Source organism: Mytilus californianus, unplaced genomic scaffold (assembly GCF_021869535.1).
Source record: "Mytilus californianus isolate M0D057914Y unplaced genomic scaffold, xbMytCali1.0.p SCAF_3, whole genome shotgun sequence".
NCBI lineage: Eukaryota > Metazoa > Mollusca > Bivalvia > Mytilida > Mytilidae > Mytilus > Mytilus californianus.
This window is the reverse complement of record NW_026262679.1, coordinates 99,291,947-99,311,119: the sequence shown is the minus strand read 5'-3', so window position 1 is coordinate 99,311,119 and position 19,173 is coordinate 99,291,947. Positions and strand designations below refer to the sequence as shown.

The window sequence follows — 19,173 nt, the reverse complement described above, 5'->3', positions numbered from 1 at the left end:
TAGTCGCGATATGATTTAACTGGAGAGCTTTTTATCGAAATGGTACGCGTAATTTTTTGGGGGATTCCATACCACTGAAATGGAAAAATGAACAAATTAACTAATTATAGCTTCAAACTTTACAGCTATCATGATGCGTACATGAAATTTATCTTTGTTAATCATCCAAGGCGCACAACCACCCCTCTAGCCCCTCCCCCCTTTTTTTAGTAAAATTTCTAAGCATGCATTAAAATACAATTCGTTAGCACAATCTTTATACACAGGTGTGGTCTTAAAGACGTCTCCTCTGCAAAGAAATAAAAAAAAACAGTCTATTTGTCTATATCAGCTGGGTGACGTCACAATCACGCCATCCAGTGCAGCGCGTGCTACCTTAAATAAAATAGGGGTTTTCCCCTTTTCGAAAAGAATTAAAATGTGCACGCAGATTTAAAAACAAAAGATCCATGCAGGCCAGGTCCGATTTCCTTTAAATACAAAATTTAATACAATGCACACACAATAACATCATTAGACACAAATTCCGGGAAGCCCAATAAAAAAAGAGAACATTTATAAAGCAAGATGCAAGGATATTTTTTGTGGGTGTTTTTAAATCCTTGCATGTTCCTACAAATATCATAATTTGAATATCAATAAACATGTTGCACGGACCCGTTTTCGCGTGTTCCTAGAGCCTAGGTCCAAAGTGTTTAAACACGGAAACTAGGCTAACCATTCCTTTTTCGCGAATTCCTAGTGGCTAGGTCTCAAGTGTTTCAACATGGCAACTAGGCTCCCCATTCCTTTTTCGCGTATTTCTAGAGCTAGGTCTCTAGTGTTTACACACGGCCACTAGGCTCCCAATTCCTTTTTTGCATGTTCATAGTGGCTCGGTCCCATGTGTTTAATTAGTCAATCAATCAATCAATCAATAAAAAAAAATCAATCATGTTTCGGAAAGGAAAGACCGTTAACAATTGTTTTTAAAACAATACCAAAGTAATCGATTGATATGCAGCAAAGATTGGCACTTTTGAAATTAAGTTACTAAGCAAATTCAAACGGACCTTAACCCGATGTAAACATTGAATGTGAATAGATCGAGAAGACCGCAAATACATGTACAAAAATCGAGACGACCTTTTTTTAAATTTTTTTAAAAAATAGTAAAAAGATGCCTACTTTATAAGAATATTTATCTTTAATTTTTTAACCTGCACAGACAGACAGTTATATTGTAATATTCATGAAAAGACAATATTTCTATACTAAATTTTCATGTGACAAGAGCAGACCGGTGTACTCGAAAACTTCGAATGTGAAAAATAAGTATATTTTGGGAAATTGTAACATGCTAAGAACTTTGTGGAACACTCCAAAAATTGGTGACCCGAAAGATCTTTAGATTTTGTATGTACATGATTTTTTCCAATTTTTTTTATCAATATGCAGAAAGATTGGCAATTTTTAGATTCCAGTTTCACAAGCTTCTAATGCAATTATCTCGATAAATACTGAACATAAAACATCGTGTATTTGCATGTATATTTCTAATAACACAGTTTAACAAATAATTTCTTTAAAATGTACAATTGTTATTTAGAAATAACTTTTGATCAGTGTCGTCACCGGCCTTGTTTTATTATTGATTTTCTCGACTCTATCATAAGAAGAGGTAATTTTCTTTTGTTCTTTTTCACTAGATTTCCCAGTGCTGTAATGCGTTTTTACAGGAAGAAACATCGTATTTGACTGACCTTTACGACAATATATTATAAGGTTCAACACATACCTCAATTATATTGATAACTGTTTATCCCCATGAGCATTTCATCAGAATTTGAATTGTTATGCCCCCGCCGTAGTGTTACCGTTGACCGTCCTTCCGTCTTTCTGTCCGTCCGTCCGTCCTATTTTCGTTTCCGCACTCTTTTAATTTAAGTTTTCCCTATCAAATTTTATGAAACTCATAAACAATGCTAAGAACGAAAACTAGCAGACAGAGTATGAATTTGGGCTTTGAGTCACTTAGCGTTCTAGAGTTATGCCCCTTTTTAACTTTTTGAAATTGCAAAGCTTGAGCTTGGGTATACGTGTCCTCAGATCATTTTATTTTTATGTATTGGAGATTTTGAAACACAAATAGCAAATAGTATAAGAATTGTGTATACAAAGGACGAAACGATTTTTTCATTTCAATTTTGTAAAACAAGTATCTATATTAATTCGTTTTTATTTCATTTGTTTTAATTCAGTATCTATTTCATAAGCTTACAGTGTATCGATTTGATTGTCTCACTACCATACTCATTATACGTCAAAGCAAACTATATTGTAAAAGCTCCGATACACTAGGCAGCTAAAATAAATTTAAGATGACAGTTTTCATACATTTTGTCATATATGTATATTTTGATGAACAAAAATAAATTAATGCCGATTTTTCAGAACATTTATTTCGAACAAGTATCATTTTGTAAAAGTCCTTCAATCTCTGCTAAAATTCGGTTATGTAAGGTTAAAACAACATTTGGGCGTACTTCTAACATGTGACCAACTCATAAATACATACATATGCCTAAAATTAGCAATTTTGATACGTTTTGGCAAAATTTGAGTATCAATCTCAAAAATAGGAAGACGTTTTTAACTAGATTCAAATTTCTGTTTCAAGTAATATTATATTTTGTTACAGATTCAAATTAATTCATTTTGGTAAAAGAAGTCCTTCAATTCAAAATTTTACAAAAACATAACAAAAAGCACTATTGACTAAAACTTCAAAGTAACGAAATTTTAAGCATCTGTTAAGGATGCACAGTTTCTTGTTATGCCAGTTTACATACGCGTGTGTTGTTAAGGGTGCGTCTGTGTTTGTTTTGTTGCAGAAAAGTATGAATCATCCTGTTGTTACGTCCTTGTATCTTTTTTCTTTCTATACGTCGGCCGGTTGGATGGTTAACGTCCTACGCAGCAACTAAATGCTTGATATTTCAAAAGAGAGGCGAAAGATACCAAAGAGACATTCAAACTCATAGGTGTAAAATAAACTGACAACGCCATGGCAAAAAAGAAAAAAGACAAAAGGACAAACAACAGTATACAAAACACAACATAGAAAACTAAAGACTGAGCAAAACGAATTTATATTTTTTGTACATCAGGATGGGTGTTTATAATAAAATATTATATAAATAAGAGATAAGCTACACAAATGCTGTTAGTATTGTTTAAGTTGTTCATATTTCTTCTTTTTATTAAAATTAATGCACTGTTATTTGCAATCAGTTATTTTAATTGCTTCTGTAAAAGTTATCTTTTATTAAATGTGAACAATATGAAAATTAAGATACTTTTAAAAACCTTTGTTTGTGTTGAATATGAGTGCAATTAGTTCTTTAAATTAATTTAAATGGAAATCATATACCATCATTGGTTTCTAGTTTTGACAAAGTCGTTGATGTCTAACCAGGGACTTTCTATACTAACGGGACTGGTCACTTATGACGATGTCTATACAAATTATCAGACTGATCTCGGCCGTAGCTGATGTCACGTGACTTTATAGCAAATCATTTCACATTTACGAAGTGTTCTTCACAACTAAATTTTCAAGTTTAACAAAAAATCGGTTTTATGAAATTTTATACATTTTGTCATTGCAAATGTTGTTTTTCAAAAGATTTCTCGGTTCGTTTTTGAAATATTGATCTTTGAACTTTGAGGTATTTATTCGTTGAATATTCAGTAGCCGCCATCTTGTTTGATATGTAAACCATTTTACACAACTGGGATGTTCTTTAAAACGATACGTCTAAGTTTGATAATTCATCATTCTTTCAAAATCTTATATTTTTTGTCATCGTAAATGGCTATTAATCAGATTTTATATTAACAACTAATAATAATTATATAATTACAAAGAACCGTGAAAATTAATACGCAAATAACTACTAGCATCGTATATCAGAGATACGAAACTAAGTTTATTGTTGGGTGGTAGCTTTAAACAGGCGGCTTAGTAATTAGTCAAAATCAATAGAGACGAGTCCCGTTAGTATAGAAAGTCCCTGGTCTAACAAAACTTTAACCTCAGACTGAACCTAAATATTAATAACGCCAATGACATCAGAATATAGGATCACGATGTCACACTACCGCGACAAAATGTTGCAGGCTTGAAAAAAATGATTTTACTATATAATCTAAATAATGAAGTCATAGGCTAATGACTATATGGTCTATGACTTCCCGATATCTTTTCATTTTTATATATCAAAAATGTGGAAAAAAAAACAAATGTCACAGTAGTAAAACTAAGAAAACAAAGCATCCCTACCCATGAAATCCACAAAAATTATAGCATGTACAACAATTATTAATGAATCCACAGTATTCACAGTACCAATAGTAAATTCATTGTTCAATAATATTTGACGAAACACTTTCTTAGATATCTACTATAATAATAGAATAAAAAACATGGTTTTTGAAGGGAAAGCGGCTTTAATATACACTTTTACATAAGAAATTACTTTGAAAACTGGTTAAATATTTCCTCAATATGAAAGAAAATTTATGATAATCATACTTTAATGAATTTTCTAATCCCTGATTGATGAAATTATCAAAATATATAAACTTCATTATAAATGGAATTAAACTAACTATCTGCATGTTTTTATAAAATGTCGGAATGATAAAATGATCAAAATTATAAACTTTATGACAATTTTCTTTTTAATTCTTATACTTTTTAGGGGAGAATGGCTTGCTACGAGTTATTTGTGGAATAAACTTCCACGCCGTAAATATGTATCATTTAAAAACAATGAGATATTCAGGATAAGCCTGAGAATCATGGAATATAACAAAGATGCCAGGATTTTGAGGATTGTCCACAACACTGTCATATAAAATATGGCCCCCAGCAGCTCCTGGTTTAGGTGGTGGAACTTTCATGCCACCTTGTCCTTTGGCGAAATCTCCAACTAGAACTTTACACATATACATCCTCTTGTTACCATTGGGATCAGGACGAGCATAATGGGCCTGAGCAGAATAAGTTGGATTGACAGCAAAGTAAACTCCATTACCAAATGCCACAGCTGAAAAAAAGTAATATTGTTGTGGTTATTTACCTCTTATAATGTGGGTATATTCAATAGTAGTATCTACTGGTAATAATTTAAAAACAAATTTAACGAAAATATTTTTTCAATATAGGTGAAAGTTCGGGGTCTATATTCCATGAAATTTCAAGTAAATAAATACCCAAGAAATTTAGAGAGGAAATGTGATAAAAAAAAAGATGACAAAAATATAACCAGAAAATTGCTTTTGTTGATTTTAATTACCATTCTTTCCACAATAACTTCTATTGAATCCAAAAGTGTTAATACTATCCACTGCCTCCATGGTTGTACCATGCCAAAGTTTACGTTCATAATTAGTTCCTGTAGCATTTGTAGAATGCATTGATAATTTTTTAGCTTCATATTGTTGTTGTAAAGTTTTGTTCTGTATTTTCTCCATCTAAAAAGATAAATTGATATCTTAAACTTATCTCCACAAGGTAGAGACAAATGTTATATTTTGGAGGAAATTTATTAGAATAAAAAGAGAGGCGAAAGATACCAAAGGGACATACAAACTAATAATTTGAAAATAAACTGATAAACCATGGCTAAAAAAGAAAAAGGTCAACAGACAAACAATAGTAGACAACACACAACATAGAAAACTAGAGACTGAGCAACACGAACCCCACCAAAATCGGGGGGGGGGGATCTCAGGTGCTCTGGAAGGGTAAGCAGATCCTGCTCCACATGTGGCACCCGTCGAGTTGCTCATGTTAGTACAAACACGGTAATAAGTCTAATTCGGTAGGTCACATTCGGGGAAAAGGGGACGGGATTGTAGTTACGACATTTGGAACATATCCGCTATCATCTGTGAAACGGATATTCCCTAACGGTCAACAAACTCCTAATGGCGTCCGTAAAATGTTGACTTCAATATGCCTTTTTCTATTTTGTGTTGTCCCATTGATAAATACCTATATTTGCCTTTAGTCATATATATCAGAATGGAGAATGTTCATCTGTCTATAATTTTATATTAAGAAATGAACAAATCTATCACTTAACCTACCTTCATGTAAAATCAGATTGAAAAAAAAATGATTATTTATTATCTCCAAAGATAGAATGTTTCAAAATAGTTTACTTTTTTCTTTTATGATCATTTTGATATCATTGATATGCTTCATTTCTGGGGTAAACACAACACTTAAAATAATTTAATGATTCCGAAACATACATTTTAGCATTAATACAATTGGCTTTACTTCATTCATGATACCTTTATAATACTTTTATAGTTTCCTGCCATATTCATCTGAAAATCTTGTACAACATCTTGGTATTCTTTATCAGCAGGTTGTAATGTAACAATCTTTATATTCTCATTTTGATCCATGGATGCCCAGTTAGGTGGCATTTCAAAAGCATAATCTGCAATCATACATAAAACTTATTATACACAATACTTTTAATTATTTAATTTCTGCTTTTCCTCTCAATATTTATTTTTCTTTGAACAACATATATTATCTATAAAAAAATAAAAAGTAGATACTGCCAAACTATTTCATTTACCATTCGCATTGCAAGATGTTTAACCAGAGGTTACATGTGCTGTCATGCTAAGAATACCCCTACTCGTAATTAGAATTATCGGAAAACAGGACGTTCGGGACTTACAGATTTGAAAAGCCCTCCACATTATAAGTTATCATGTCAAGCTGCTGACCTAATATGAAAACATTCTTATTGTTACCTATTCTGACATCGGACTCGGATTTCTTTTTATATGAGTTTTATTGTGCGTATTGCTGTGTGTTTGCTTATTCTACATTGGATAGAGGTATAGGGAGGACATGTTTAACCCCGCCGCATTTTTGTGCCTGTCCGAAGTAAGGAACCTCTGGCCTTTGTTAGTCTTGTATTATTTTTTAATTTTGGTTCATTTATATATTTTGGAGTTCAGTGCGACGTCCATTTTTGCTGAACTAGTATACATTTTTTAAGGGGCCAGCTGAAGCCCGCCTCCGGGTGCGGGATTTTCTCGCTGTTTTGAAGACCCATTGGTGGCCTTCGGCTGTTTTCTGGTCTTTGGTCGGGTTGTTGTCTCTTTGACACATTCCCCGTTTCCATTCTCAATTTTATTACTATACGTTCCGGAGAAAAATGACTTTTAGTTTTTTATTATTGATAAAAAAATCAGCATACAGAAAGTAAGTATCTGACATATCTCAAAAGTCATCACATGTTACAAGTTGTCACTTTCAAACTACTGATAAAATATGAAGTCATTATCTTAGCTGTTCCTCATACCAGTGTGAATAAATCATGTATTGAACAATAGGAAAATGGGACGGACAAAGTAATTGCAATATGGTCCCCATTCCCCACTCTTGGAGTCGGGGTAAAATATTTGTTACCAGTGTAAAGAATATGAATCTATCCCATATATGCCCATGTTTATACTGATATCCAAATTTACCTGTCATTTTAGACTTTCTGAGAACAGCAACATAATCAAATGGATCATCCTCAGGAAATGCCTCATAATTATTAAAATCCACAATATACCTATTTCCACTTTTATCGAAGTAGATTGCCTGTGATTCATTGTTTTTTAAAGCTTGTTCTAAAATTAGATTAACTTCTGCTGGATACTCCTCCAACTTTTGTCCAGTATCTTCTACAGAAATAAAATACCACTGCACCATGTCTGCTACTAACTTAGCATGTTGTTGTTTCTGTCTTTGTCTTTCAACATCTCGCAAATTTTTGTGGACCTCATCCATAGCCTCGGACAGATTTTCTATCAAACCTCTGAATTTGATACGACCTATTCTTTTATTAAATTCTATCTCTACTTCACATGTTTCTTCTAACTTCAAGATTTTAGCTTCCTACATGAGAAAACATTAAATATTCAATTTCAATATTATACCATAGGGCTGTTCCAGAATTAAATATAAAAGGGGTTAGAGGGTCCTTTGTATCCTATCCCACCATGCATACATTCTTGTTTGATTATTTCTGAAAATTGTTCATGCTATCTATTCAGAATAGGCACCACCCATAGATTTTTAACAGTAGTGCTTTCTGACCCCCCAATACAATCAATTCTGGAACAACCCTAACAATGACTGGATGTTTTTTTATTTATATTTTTTCCTTTTATCTATTATTTTTTTTTATTCTTCAATAATATAAAGGTTCTATTACCAAAGAAATTTTCAGTAAAGTAAAACTTTTTTTTTTCCTTTTTCTCTTATGTACTGTAGTGTTGCTGTACATGATTTATTGACATTTACGTCCTCAAAGCTCCTGAATTTGTTAATTCCTGTGAATAAATATCAAAAAGAATTTTCTTCCCTGTGTGTAAGTCCTGAGAAGAATGTATTTAAATTCCATTTCTTTTTCTCAGTTCACATTTATCTCTATTGTTTAAGCTGATTTTTTATTAAGGGTTTTCTGATATTTTTATTTGACTTATTATAAAATATGCTCCGTTTTGAAGGCCTCACTGTGACTTTGAGATGAAGAACCTTTGTGTTTCTTGCTGTGCTTGTACTGATTTTGTGTCATTGATGGATACCCAATATCCTATCTTCTTTATTAGTTTATATGTTATTGCCAATACTTTATTTACACTAGTAATGATACAGATGTTGATGATCTTGTTACCTATGGTTATGAGAAACCTAAATGTATTTAAATATGTTTACATAGTTGAATTGATTACATTAAAAGTCTAATGAGATTTAATTCAATCACAGAACTACGGAAGCCGGTTAGTGTCAAGGTGCAATTTTTATTTTAAGTCGTTAAAACGACGTATTACGACTTAGTAACTCGTTAAAAGGATTTTCCTGCAGAGGTCGAACCCTGAACAGTTGAGCAAGTATGGACACTAAATTTAAGCTTTAAACAGCTCTGAATTTGGATTGTGATTGAATATTTGACACAGCATAGGTTTGTGACACAAAATGAATGTGGTCAAAGAATTGAAATATTTGAAATTGGACATTTACCTATTATGGTCCGATATCCAAAATCTAAGTACATATTAAAATCAGCATATCAAAGAACCCCAAGAATTAAATTTTTGATGAAATCAGACAAAAGTTTAATTTAGGACCCTTTGGACCTCAATGTGGACCAATTTGATACAGGAGCCCAGAATCCAAAATCTCTCAATACATGGTTAGATTCCGCATTTCAAAGAACCCAATAAATTCAATTTTTGTTGAATCAAACAAAGTTTAATTTTGGACCCTGATTTGGACCAACTTGAAAACTGGGCCCAAAAATCTAATATTTAAATACAGGTTTAGATTCAGCATTTGAAAGAACCCTATATATATTTAATTTATGTTGAAATGAAACACAGTTTAATTTTATCCATAATATTTTCTGTGCAAAGGGAAATAACTCAAACTGGATAAATAGTTCTCTAAAATAAGATATGATGCAATTTTTCATAAATATAATCAATAATATAATAACCACAACCTGTGATGACTAAGTTCTCTAAAACTAGATATGATTTAACACTCAAACATTGTTAGAATCAGCATATCAAAGAACCAAAGAATTCAATTTTTGATGAAATTAAACAAAAGTTTAATTATGGACCCTTTGGACCTCAATGTGGTATTATCTTATTAATAATGAAAAGAAATACAGGTTTAGATTAAGCATTTCAAAGAACCCTATATATATTCAATTTATGTTGGACCAACTTGAAAACTGGGCCCAAAATCAGAAATCTAAATATATGTTTATTATAAGACAATATAAGCTTAGTTTTTAAAGGAGTTAACTTCATCAAAAAAATATATAGCATTCAGAAAATTAGTTTTTACAGAATAACAAACAAACTTGCCACAAAATTCTTCAAACAATTTACCAAAGAAAAGAAGAAAAAAAATCTAAAATTTTATTTATCATTAATACAATGTCTTTTCAAAATCTATAAAACTTAATAGTAACAAGAAATAGTTGTAACAGGATGCTGTTACGAAGTTTCCCAAACAAAGCTCCCATAATTCGTCATTCCCATGGTCGCCTGACATTGGGCAAAGTCCAGTACAAATTGGTTTGTGATATGCATAAGTGACGCCTATGGATTGACCCTGTATGTCATTCAAATCTTCTTGAATTGACGAACAGAAATATATATGGTTTAGGGGTGGGAATCTTGACCGTTTACAAGTTTTCAAAAAGAAGGGGGAGGGGGTTACCCCAGGGGACTTCCCCTAAATTTCGTTTGATTTGTTTTATTGTCACATACAAAAATATATATGGTTTAGGGGTGGGGATCTCGACCGTTTACAAGTTTTCAAAAAGAAGGGGGGTGGGGGTTACCCCCGTGGACTTCCCTATATTTCATTTGATTTCTTTTATTGTCCCATACAAGAATATATACGGTTTCGGGGTGGGGATCTTGACTGTTTACAAGTTTTCAAAAAGAAGGGGGGTGAGGGTTACCTCCGTGGACTTCCCTATATTTCATTTGATTTCTTTTATTGTCCCATACAAGAATATATATGATTTCGGGGTGGGGATCTTGACCGTTTACAAGTTTTCAAAAAGAAGGGGGGTGGGGGGTTACCCCCGTGGACTTCCCCTATTTTTCATTTGATTTGTTTTATTGTCCCATATAAGAATATATATGGTTTAGGGGTGGGGATCTCGACCGTTTACAAGTTCTAAAACAGGAGGGGGTGGGGTGACCCCAGGGGACTCGCCTTTTATTTCATTTGATTTGTTTTATTGTTCCATACAAGAATATATATGTTTTCAGGGTGGGGATCTTGACCGTTTACAAGTTGCACCCGGGGACTCCCCCAATATTTCATTTCATTTGTTTTATTGTCCCATACAAGAATATATAGGGTTTAGGGGTGGGGATCTCGACCGTTTACAAGATAAAAGCACATTCTCAAATTGAAGGGGTGGGATTAAGAATATATATGGTTTAGGGAGACTTAATTATCTACAAAATGTCTAAATATGACCAATAAATTTCTTACTATATTTATACAGTCCTATATAGCTTATAATCATCAGCACTTAGGAAACAGAGAATTTTCAAATAAATCTGTCACTCCAATTATAATTGTGAGATAAGACATTTACCATATGCTTTGTCATAATCTGATAACAGGAGAAAATTATTTAAAAACACTTATTGTAATCAAACTATTTCTGTACAAAGAGAAATAACTCAATCACATTATAGATACCTCTTTTGGATATTAAAAAGGGCGATAACTCAACAAGGAGAAAAGCTAAAATCGTGAAAATTGAACTTGACCTTCATTTAGTCACAGGAAACAACATATCTAAATTTGAAAAAATTTCATTAAAATGTTTTCATGTTATTGAACGGACACTGTTTGGCAGCCGCCCGCCCGCCGTAAATCACCAAATCAATAACTGATATTTCCTTCGAAAATCCGGTTAAAAATATAATCCTAGACTGTATGCAAGTCAATTTATCAGTAAATATGGAAACAAGAAAAACATATTTTTTCTAAATTTTGATTCAAACACTATATCTTAAACATAAAAAAATGCTTTTGTCCAAATTTCATGAATTATATTAATGTTTGACAAAGTAATTGATGTTTAAAAAACTTTAACCACAAACTGTATCTGAATGTTAAATGCAAAATGCAAAAAAAAAATCTTCTTTCAGTAACAAGCGAAAAAATTAAAAAAGATTGTATAAATTTTGATGTGAGTACTGTATATTGATCATAAAAAGCATCTTTCCAAGTTTTGAAAAAATCCATTAAAGATTTTTTACAAAGTTATTGATATCTAAATAAACTGCTTCGCTGAGCGCAGCTGGATACGCCCTCAGAGGTCCAACCCTGAACAGTTGGGGCAAAAATGGACACAATATTCAAGCTTGATACAGGTCTGAATTTGGATTGTAATTAAATATTTGACATATTATAGGTTTCTGAATATATGTAGTCAAAGAACTTGAAATTGGTTATATGAATTGAATTTATATTCAATTAAAGATTTCTTGCTGTTGTGCAATACACTGTGCTGTTGTGCAATACTTAGTAAATCTGTTGTCAGACTATAAACAAATAAAGTTCAATTTCTTCTCAATGTCATATTTGAAATTTATGAAAATCAATAGGGAGATTACATTAATAGCTAAATAATTCCTCAAAGTTTCATATGAACTGCTGAAAGCATTTTTGAGTTATTGTCCAAAAACTGAAAAATCCCCCCTTTTTTAATGAATAAAACCCCATAACTCAGAAATGTAAAATCTAAAATTTATAAAATTCTAAAGGGAGCTTACATCAACAGATATAAACAATTCACCAAAGTTTCATGAGAACTGCTGAAAGCGTTTTTTAGTTATTGTCTGAAAACTGGAAAATCCCCCTTTTTTTATGAATAAAACCCTGTAACTCGGAAACGTTCACTCTAAAATTTATAAAAATCCCAAAGGGAGCTCATGTCAATAGATATAAACAATTCACCAAAATTTTTTGCAAGTTGGTGAAAGCATTCTTGAGTTATTGTCGGAAAACTGGAAAATCCCCCCTTTTTAATGAATAAAACCCCAAAACTCGGAAACGATAAATCTGAAATTTAAAAAAAAGAAAGGGAGCTCACGTCAATAGATATAAACAATTCACCAAAGTTTCATGCATATTGGTTAAAGCTTTTTTGAGTTAATGTCCGACATGTTGACGACGGACGAACGGACGGACAGACGGTCAATGGTATACCATAATATGTCCCGTAAACGGGCCTATACAAACTTTAACCTTAGACTGTGCCTTCAAGTTTACTGCGGACAAAAACTGTCCATTTATCAGTAATAATCAGACAAATCGTGAAGAGTTCCACAAAACCCTGTGTCTCGCCTGCGATTGCTGCTGTCTGTATAAAAGTGTAATTGACTGTAAAAAGTGAGTCCATTTATCAGTAAAATATAGAATTTAAAAAAGAATCAATCTTTTCTTTAGATACTATTTCTTGATCTTTAAGATTAGCTTTTGTCCAAGTTTATAATAATCCATGAAGGTTTACAAATCTATCATATCAAAATAATCCCAGACTGTCTGTAAATGTTAACTTCAAAAAAACTATCAAGAAAATACTGAATAAAGAGCTGCGCCATGAGCGCATGATACGCCCGTCGCTTTTTCAACGAATATAGTTCCATAACTCCTCAATGACATATCATAAATTTATTGAAAAAAAAAAACTAAAAGGAGTTTATTTTAATAGATATAAACCACTCACCAAAGTTTCATGATAACTGCTCAAAGCATTTTTGAGTTATTGCCCGAAAACTAGAAAATCCACCCTTTTTTATGAATAAAATACCATAACTCAGAAACGTAAAATCTAAAATTTATAAAAATCGAAAGGGAGCTTAGGTCAATAGATATACATAATTCTCCAAAGTTTCATAAAAATTGGTTAAAGCCTTTTTTGAGTTATTGTCCGACATGTTGACGATGAACGGGACGGACAGAAAGACGGAGGACAACGGTATACCATAATACGTCCCGTAAACGGAAGTATAAAAATAAAAAGAATTGAATCTTAAAAATTTAACTTCAGACAATATCTCTTAATCAACAAATCTTCTGCCAAAGTATCATAAAATTCTATGAAGTTTGGAAAAAGTAATTTAATTACATTTGTAGATGTGTAACATACTTTAACCCAAGTCTGTATCTACTTGTTACTTGCACATTCTAAGTTATTTTATCAGTAAAATACAAATATGAAAAAAATATTTTCATTGTTTTGCTCTGGTTACTGTTTTTTTTACCACAAAAAAGTCCAACTTATGAAAAAATACAAGAAGGTTTGTCAAAGTAATTGATGACTGAAAAACTTTAACCTTAGACTGTATCTGAATGCTAACAGTGAAAAAAAAATAGTCCCTTAATCAGTAAAATAAAGAAAATTATAAAATTACATGCAGCTTTAACATAGTAATAGATGACTGAAAAAACTTTAACCGTAGACCCTATCTAAATGTGTTGACGGTAAGAATAAAATTATTCCATTTCAGTACAATACGCAAAAATGAAAATAACCATTGTCAAAATTTTGCTCTGGATACTGTATTTTGGTCATAAAAAAAGATTTTGTCCAAATTTATTAAATTTATGTCTAAAAATACTTTAACGACAGACTGAACCTTAATGTTGCGAAGCCAATACCGCCACCAACGACGGAATCTACGATTGCTCTGTCTCGCTTTCGCGACATAAAAGTCGAGGTATCAACAAAAAAAATATTTTCAAAATTTTACTCTTGATTCAGTCTGTTGATTATAAAAAAAAAGCTTATGTCCAAGTTTCATGAATGTCCATGAAGTTTTAACAAAGTTATTGATGTCTGTAAAAACTTTAACCCCAGACACAACCTAAATATTGACAACGCCGACGATGGAATGCAGGATCAATATGTCTCGCTTCTACGACAAAATGTCGCAGACTCGACAATAAAATTGATGTGGAAGGTAACTAAAATCGATTGTTGATAATTATATAGTACACATAATATTCCAATCTGATGAAATTTGAACACTACCTAAAGATAACAGTGACTTGCTTTCACTGGGTGTATTTAATATGCCAATTTGTACACATTTTTCGGCATTTATTGCATTGCCAAAAAATAATCTAAATTTCCTATCAATTGAAGATTCTTGAAAAGGTTTCATAATAATATTAACAAAATGGCAGATAACACTCACGTTTATCGTACTCAGTGGAACAAAAGTTATAAGACGAGGCCGGGCATCAATGTTTACATCAACAACGTCGCTGAAAATTTTCTGAATTTTCTTATGATATCCAAACTTTTGCAGGATATAGCTTAAAACTAGAACGGATGCTTAGAAATTTCTCCGCACGTACAGATTCGTTTTTTTTATTTTCCCTATATATCTTATCAAGCAATTAATGTCACATGCTCGTATCTATTAAAAAAACTACGGTTACCTCCATTGTTTCTTTTTCTGGTGAAAATTTGCAAGCACTATTCATAGGTAAAATTTTTAAAAAAGCGGAGTAGTTAACTTCAGACACTTCGCCTTAACGCAAACTCAATTTGCTGATACGTATATTGAAACCATATAAATAAAAGAACAGAGTTACAATGTCCCCCGCGTTGCACATATTTGATCTTTCCAAGGTACAAGGGCAATAACTAAAAAAAGCACTTTTGTTTTGTTCTTTAAAACTTTTCATTAATATCTTACAGAAATGAAGGCTTCAGAGCAAATGCAATGTGATTTCCATTATAATTAATATTTCCAAGGGCATAACTCGTTAAAAATATTTGATCAGATCTTATTTTCGAAAGTGTCAAAGACATTGCTGATATAAGTTTCAAAAAATTCTGGAAAGAATTGAACATATGAGAGCGCTAACAATGCAATTTTCCATATAATCAATATTTCCAAGGGGCATAATTATTTTAAAAATAATTGATCAGCAAAAATTTTTGAACTAATCGAAGACATTGATGATATAAACCTATAATATAAATTTCATAAATATCTGGCATGAATTGTACGCATTAGAGCCCTCATAAATCAATCTTCCATATAACTGAAATTTCCAAGGGGCATAACTCTTTTAAAAAATTTTGATTTGCACTGATTTTCAAACTCGTCAAAGACATTGCTGATATAAACCTATAATATAAGTTCAATAAAAATCTGGCTAGAATTGAACACATGAGAGCGCTAACGATGCAGTTTTCCACATAATTAATGTTTCCAAGGGTCATAACTCTTTTAAAAATAATTGATCGGCACTGCTTTTCAAACTCGTCCAAGACATTGCTGATATAAACATATGATATAAGTTTTATTAAAATCTGGCAAGAATTGTACACGTGAGAGTGCTAACAAGACCGGACGGACTGACAGACGGACGACCGGTATTTCTATGTCCCCCACAACGCGTTGCACGGGAAACAAATATGGAGATGTGGTATGATTGCTAATGAGACAACTATCTAAGAAAGTTTAAAGGGGATTAGCTGTCAAATTTATGTTCACCGATTTGACTCAAATTCTCATACTTGATTTATAACATACTTAAAATATATCCACATTACAGTAAGTCTGATATAAAGAATTAACAATGCATGGACCCGACAATATATATCAGCATTTTGTGTGTATTTTAGTCTTGACGCCATCTAATTAATCATCGAGATGACCTCCGAAGACTGTCGACGGTCACATAACCCGATATAAAAATAAACATAAATATAAATAGATTGCGACCACGTGCAATTGGATTTTTCAAGATCTGTTTGATATCATGTTATATTTTAAAAAAATAAGTTAATCATCGTTTTTACCTGTAAAAGAATGATTTTTTTGTGGATCGAATCAGTCAACGAAATGGTTCACCTCTGTTTCACTTTCAATGTTGACATTCTTTTCCTTTTAATGGCTGTACACGCCTAATACATGCGTAACCAATCTCTAGCTAAGGGATTCAATTGAAGGTCACATGAATACGGATTCAATGAGGTCGAATTATTCACTTGCAAGTGAATAATTCATCAGCGATGTTTCTTAGCTTATTTTGACAAAATTTAACTAAACTGGCTGCTAAAAGCGAATTATTAATTCACTATTTCACTTTCATTTATTATTGAATTATTTTTATATCTCGTAGCTAATGCCCCTTTAAATGATGTGGATTCAAGCAACTATAGGACACATACAGCTTTCGACAATAAGCAAAACTAATATCATCAAATAATTATGATTTTTAACATCTATCATTCTTAAGTCGTATACATTTATGCACAAACGTTAATATACGTTAAACGTATTTTAAGATTTTTAAAGTGTTTCATTGAGTCCAGATAATTCTAAAACTAATTTGTTATAAGAAATTAGCTTTTTAACTAACTCGTTTCGCTTAGCTAAATCTTAAATAAACCTTTCACTAAGCTAAAGTAATAAACCTCACTTGTTCTTTAGTGAGCTCTTTAATTACAGTATCCTCAATAAGTTTTTCTTTATAATCATTGATCAAGCTCTCTTCTAAGGACCGTAGTGCTGAATCTGCATCAATCTGTTTCTTGGCATAAACAACAAGATTCAGAACAGAGCTTGGCATCTTACTGACTTTCCATTGCTTTGTAGATACTGATTTCTTTTCTCCTAGAACACAAATTTTAATATTTGTACTTGATTTAAATTAGATAGGGGTTATTCAAGGGGAAAATGTAAGGGGGTAGAAAACACCTTTTTATATATACCCCATCATTCATAATTATTAGTTTCATTTGTAATAAAATAGCATTTTCTTTAGAAGTTGTATTCTTCAGAGATAAAAATATCATCTGGTGTCCAACCCTCCCATACATTTTTCCCTGGAATAGCCCTAAAGTACTTTAAAATCAGCACCCTTGAAACCCACTTAAATAAGAGGATTACAGGACAGAGATGGTGGTTCTGAAATGAATCTTTGGTAAAACTCTATATTTAAAAAGAGCATTTTCACAAGACTTTCTGTGAAATTCTGAACGTGACTGCTACTTAACCCGTACAATTAGACGCATGAAATTATTTAACGTGTTGTTTTCATTTTATTTTAGCAGAAGACCTGTAAGACATAAATGAAATACAACTTTTTCTGTTTCATCTCATCATGACCTTTTCCATACTTATTTAAAAAAAAAGTTAATTATCTTAAATAACCAGATAATAGAGATCTGACATAACCATATCCAAACATTCCTTTAACTTTAAGCTAGATAATAAAGATCTAACATTACCATATCCAAACATTCTTTTTAACATTTAACCAGATAATAGATATCTAACATTACCATATCCAAACATACCTATAACTTTAAGCTAGTTAATAGAGATCTAACATCACCATATCTAAACATTCCTGTAACTTAAACCAGATAATAGAGATCTAACATTACCATATCCAAACATTCCTTTAACTTCAAGCTATATAATAGAGATCTAACTTTACCATACCCAAACATTCCTATAACTTTAAGCTAGTTAATAGAGATCTAACATTACCATATCCAAACATTCCTGGAACTTAAACCAGATAATAGATATCAAACATTACCATATCCAAACATTCCTTTAACTTTAAGCTAGATAATAGAGATCTGACATTACCATATCCAACCATTCCTTTAACTTTAAGCTAGATAATAGAGATCTGACATTACCATATCCAAACATTCCTTTAACTTTAAGCTAGATAATAGAGATCTGACATTACCATATCCAAACATTCCTTTAACTTTAAGCTAGATAATAGAGATCTGACATTACCATATCCAAAAATTCCTTTAACTTTACTGATCAGTCCTTGTGATTGGTAACTCTGTGACTGTAAGCAGTTCTGCATGGCTGCCAGGAATTGAGATAATTTGTCCTTCTCATAAATTACTACTTGAACTTCAGAGATATCTGTAGTCTTCCTATGAAAACTGACCAAAGCTTCAAATAGATTCTCTGCAACCTTGTCTATTGAAAAGCTTATTCCTGCTCCTGTAAATCATTAATAAAATTTAATTTAGAAAACACTGAAATCTAAGTCAATTTTAAAAAATCAAATATTTTAACTCACAAGCAACTCGAAGCTCTACAGACATTGTAATGCTCACTTGGGTCTATTTTTTTCTGTTTTTGTAGCAGATTTCGGCATGTTTGAAAGCATATGTAAGCTTCAATCATAATTATTAAACATGATTCTACATTCCTTTTTCAATATCGTGTTTCTTTTTCTTAGTTTGTTGGATAAGGCATATTAATGTATAATCTTTAAACGGGGCCATATGACATTATATAAAAATAAGGAAATGTGGTATGGTTGCCAATAAGACCATTAACCACCACAGTTCAAATGCAGTGGATGTAAGCAATTATAGGCAACCATACGGCCTTCAACAATGAGAAAAACCCGTACAGTATAGTCGGCTATAAAAGGCCTCGACATAAAAAATAAGAAACAATTCATTTTAGAAAACTAACGGCCTAATTTATAACAGAACAATTTACGAAAAACAAATATGACAAACATGAACCAACAACAAC

At 31.9% G+C, this 19,173-nt stretch overlaps 1 protein-coding gene across 2 annotated transcripts in view; it reads right to left on the bottom strand.

The window, feature by feature from the left end:
- Positions 1-2,251: 2,251 nt before the first annotated feature.
- The window catches only part of LOC127735520 (protein mono-ADP-ribosyltransferase PARP14-like), a 46,468-nt gene continuing 29,546 nt past the window's right edge, over positions 2,252-19,173 (bottom strand). Inside the window, exons 10-15 of one of the 2 annotated variants that reach the window (XM_052245703.1) lie at positions 18,409-18,627; positions 17,069-17,262; positions 7,552-7,966; positions 6,349-6,500; positions 5,343-5,520; positions 2,252-5,093 (exon numbers count right to left, since the gene is read on the bottom strand). In XM_052245703.1, the coding sequence (XP_052101663.1) occupies positions 4,804-5,093; positions 5,343-5,520; positions 6,349-6,500; positions 7,552-7,966; positions 17,069-17,262; positions 18,409-18,627 (1,448 nt within the window). In that variant the 3' untranslated portion in view covers positions 2,252-4,803. The remainder of the gene's footprint in view (positions 5,094-5,342; positions 5,521-6,348; positions 6,501-7,551; positions 7,967-17,068; positions 17,263-18,408; positions 18,628-19,173) is intronic. The other variant, XM_052245702.1, reaches the window with a different exon arrangement.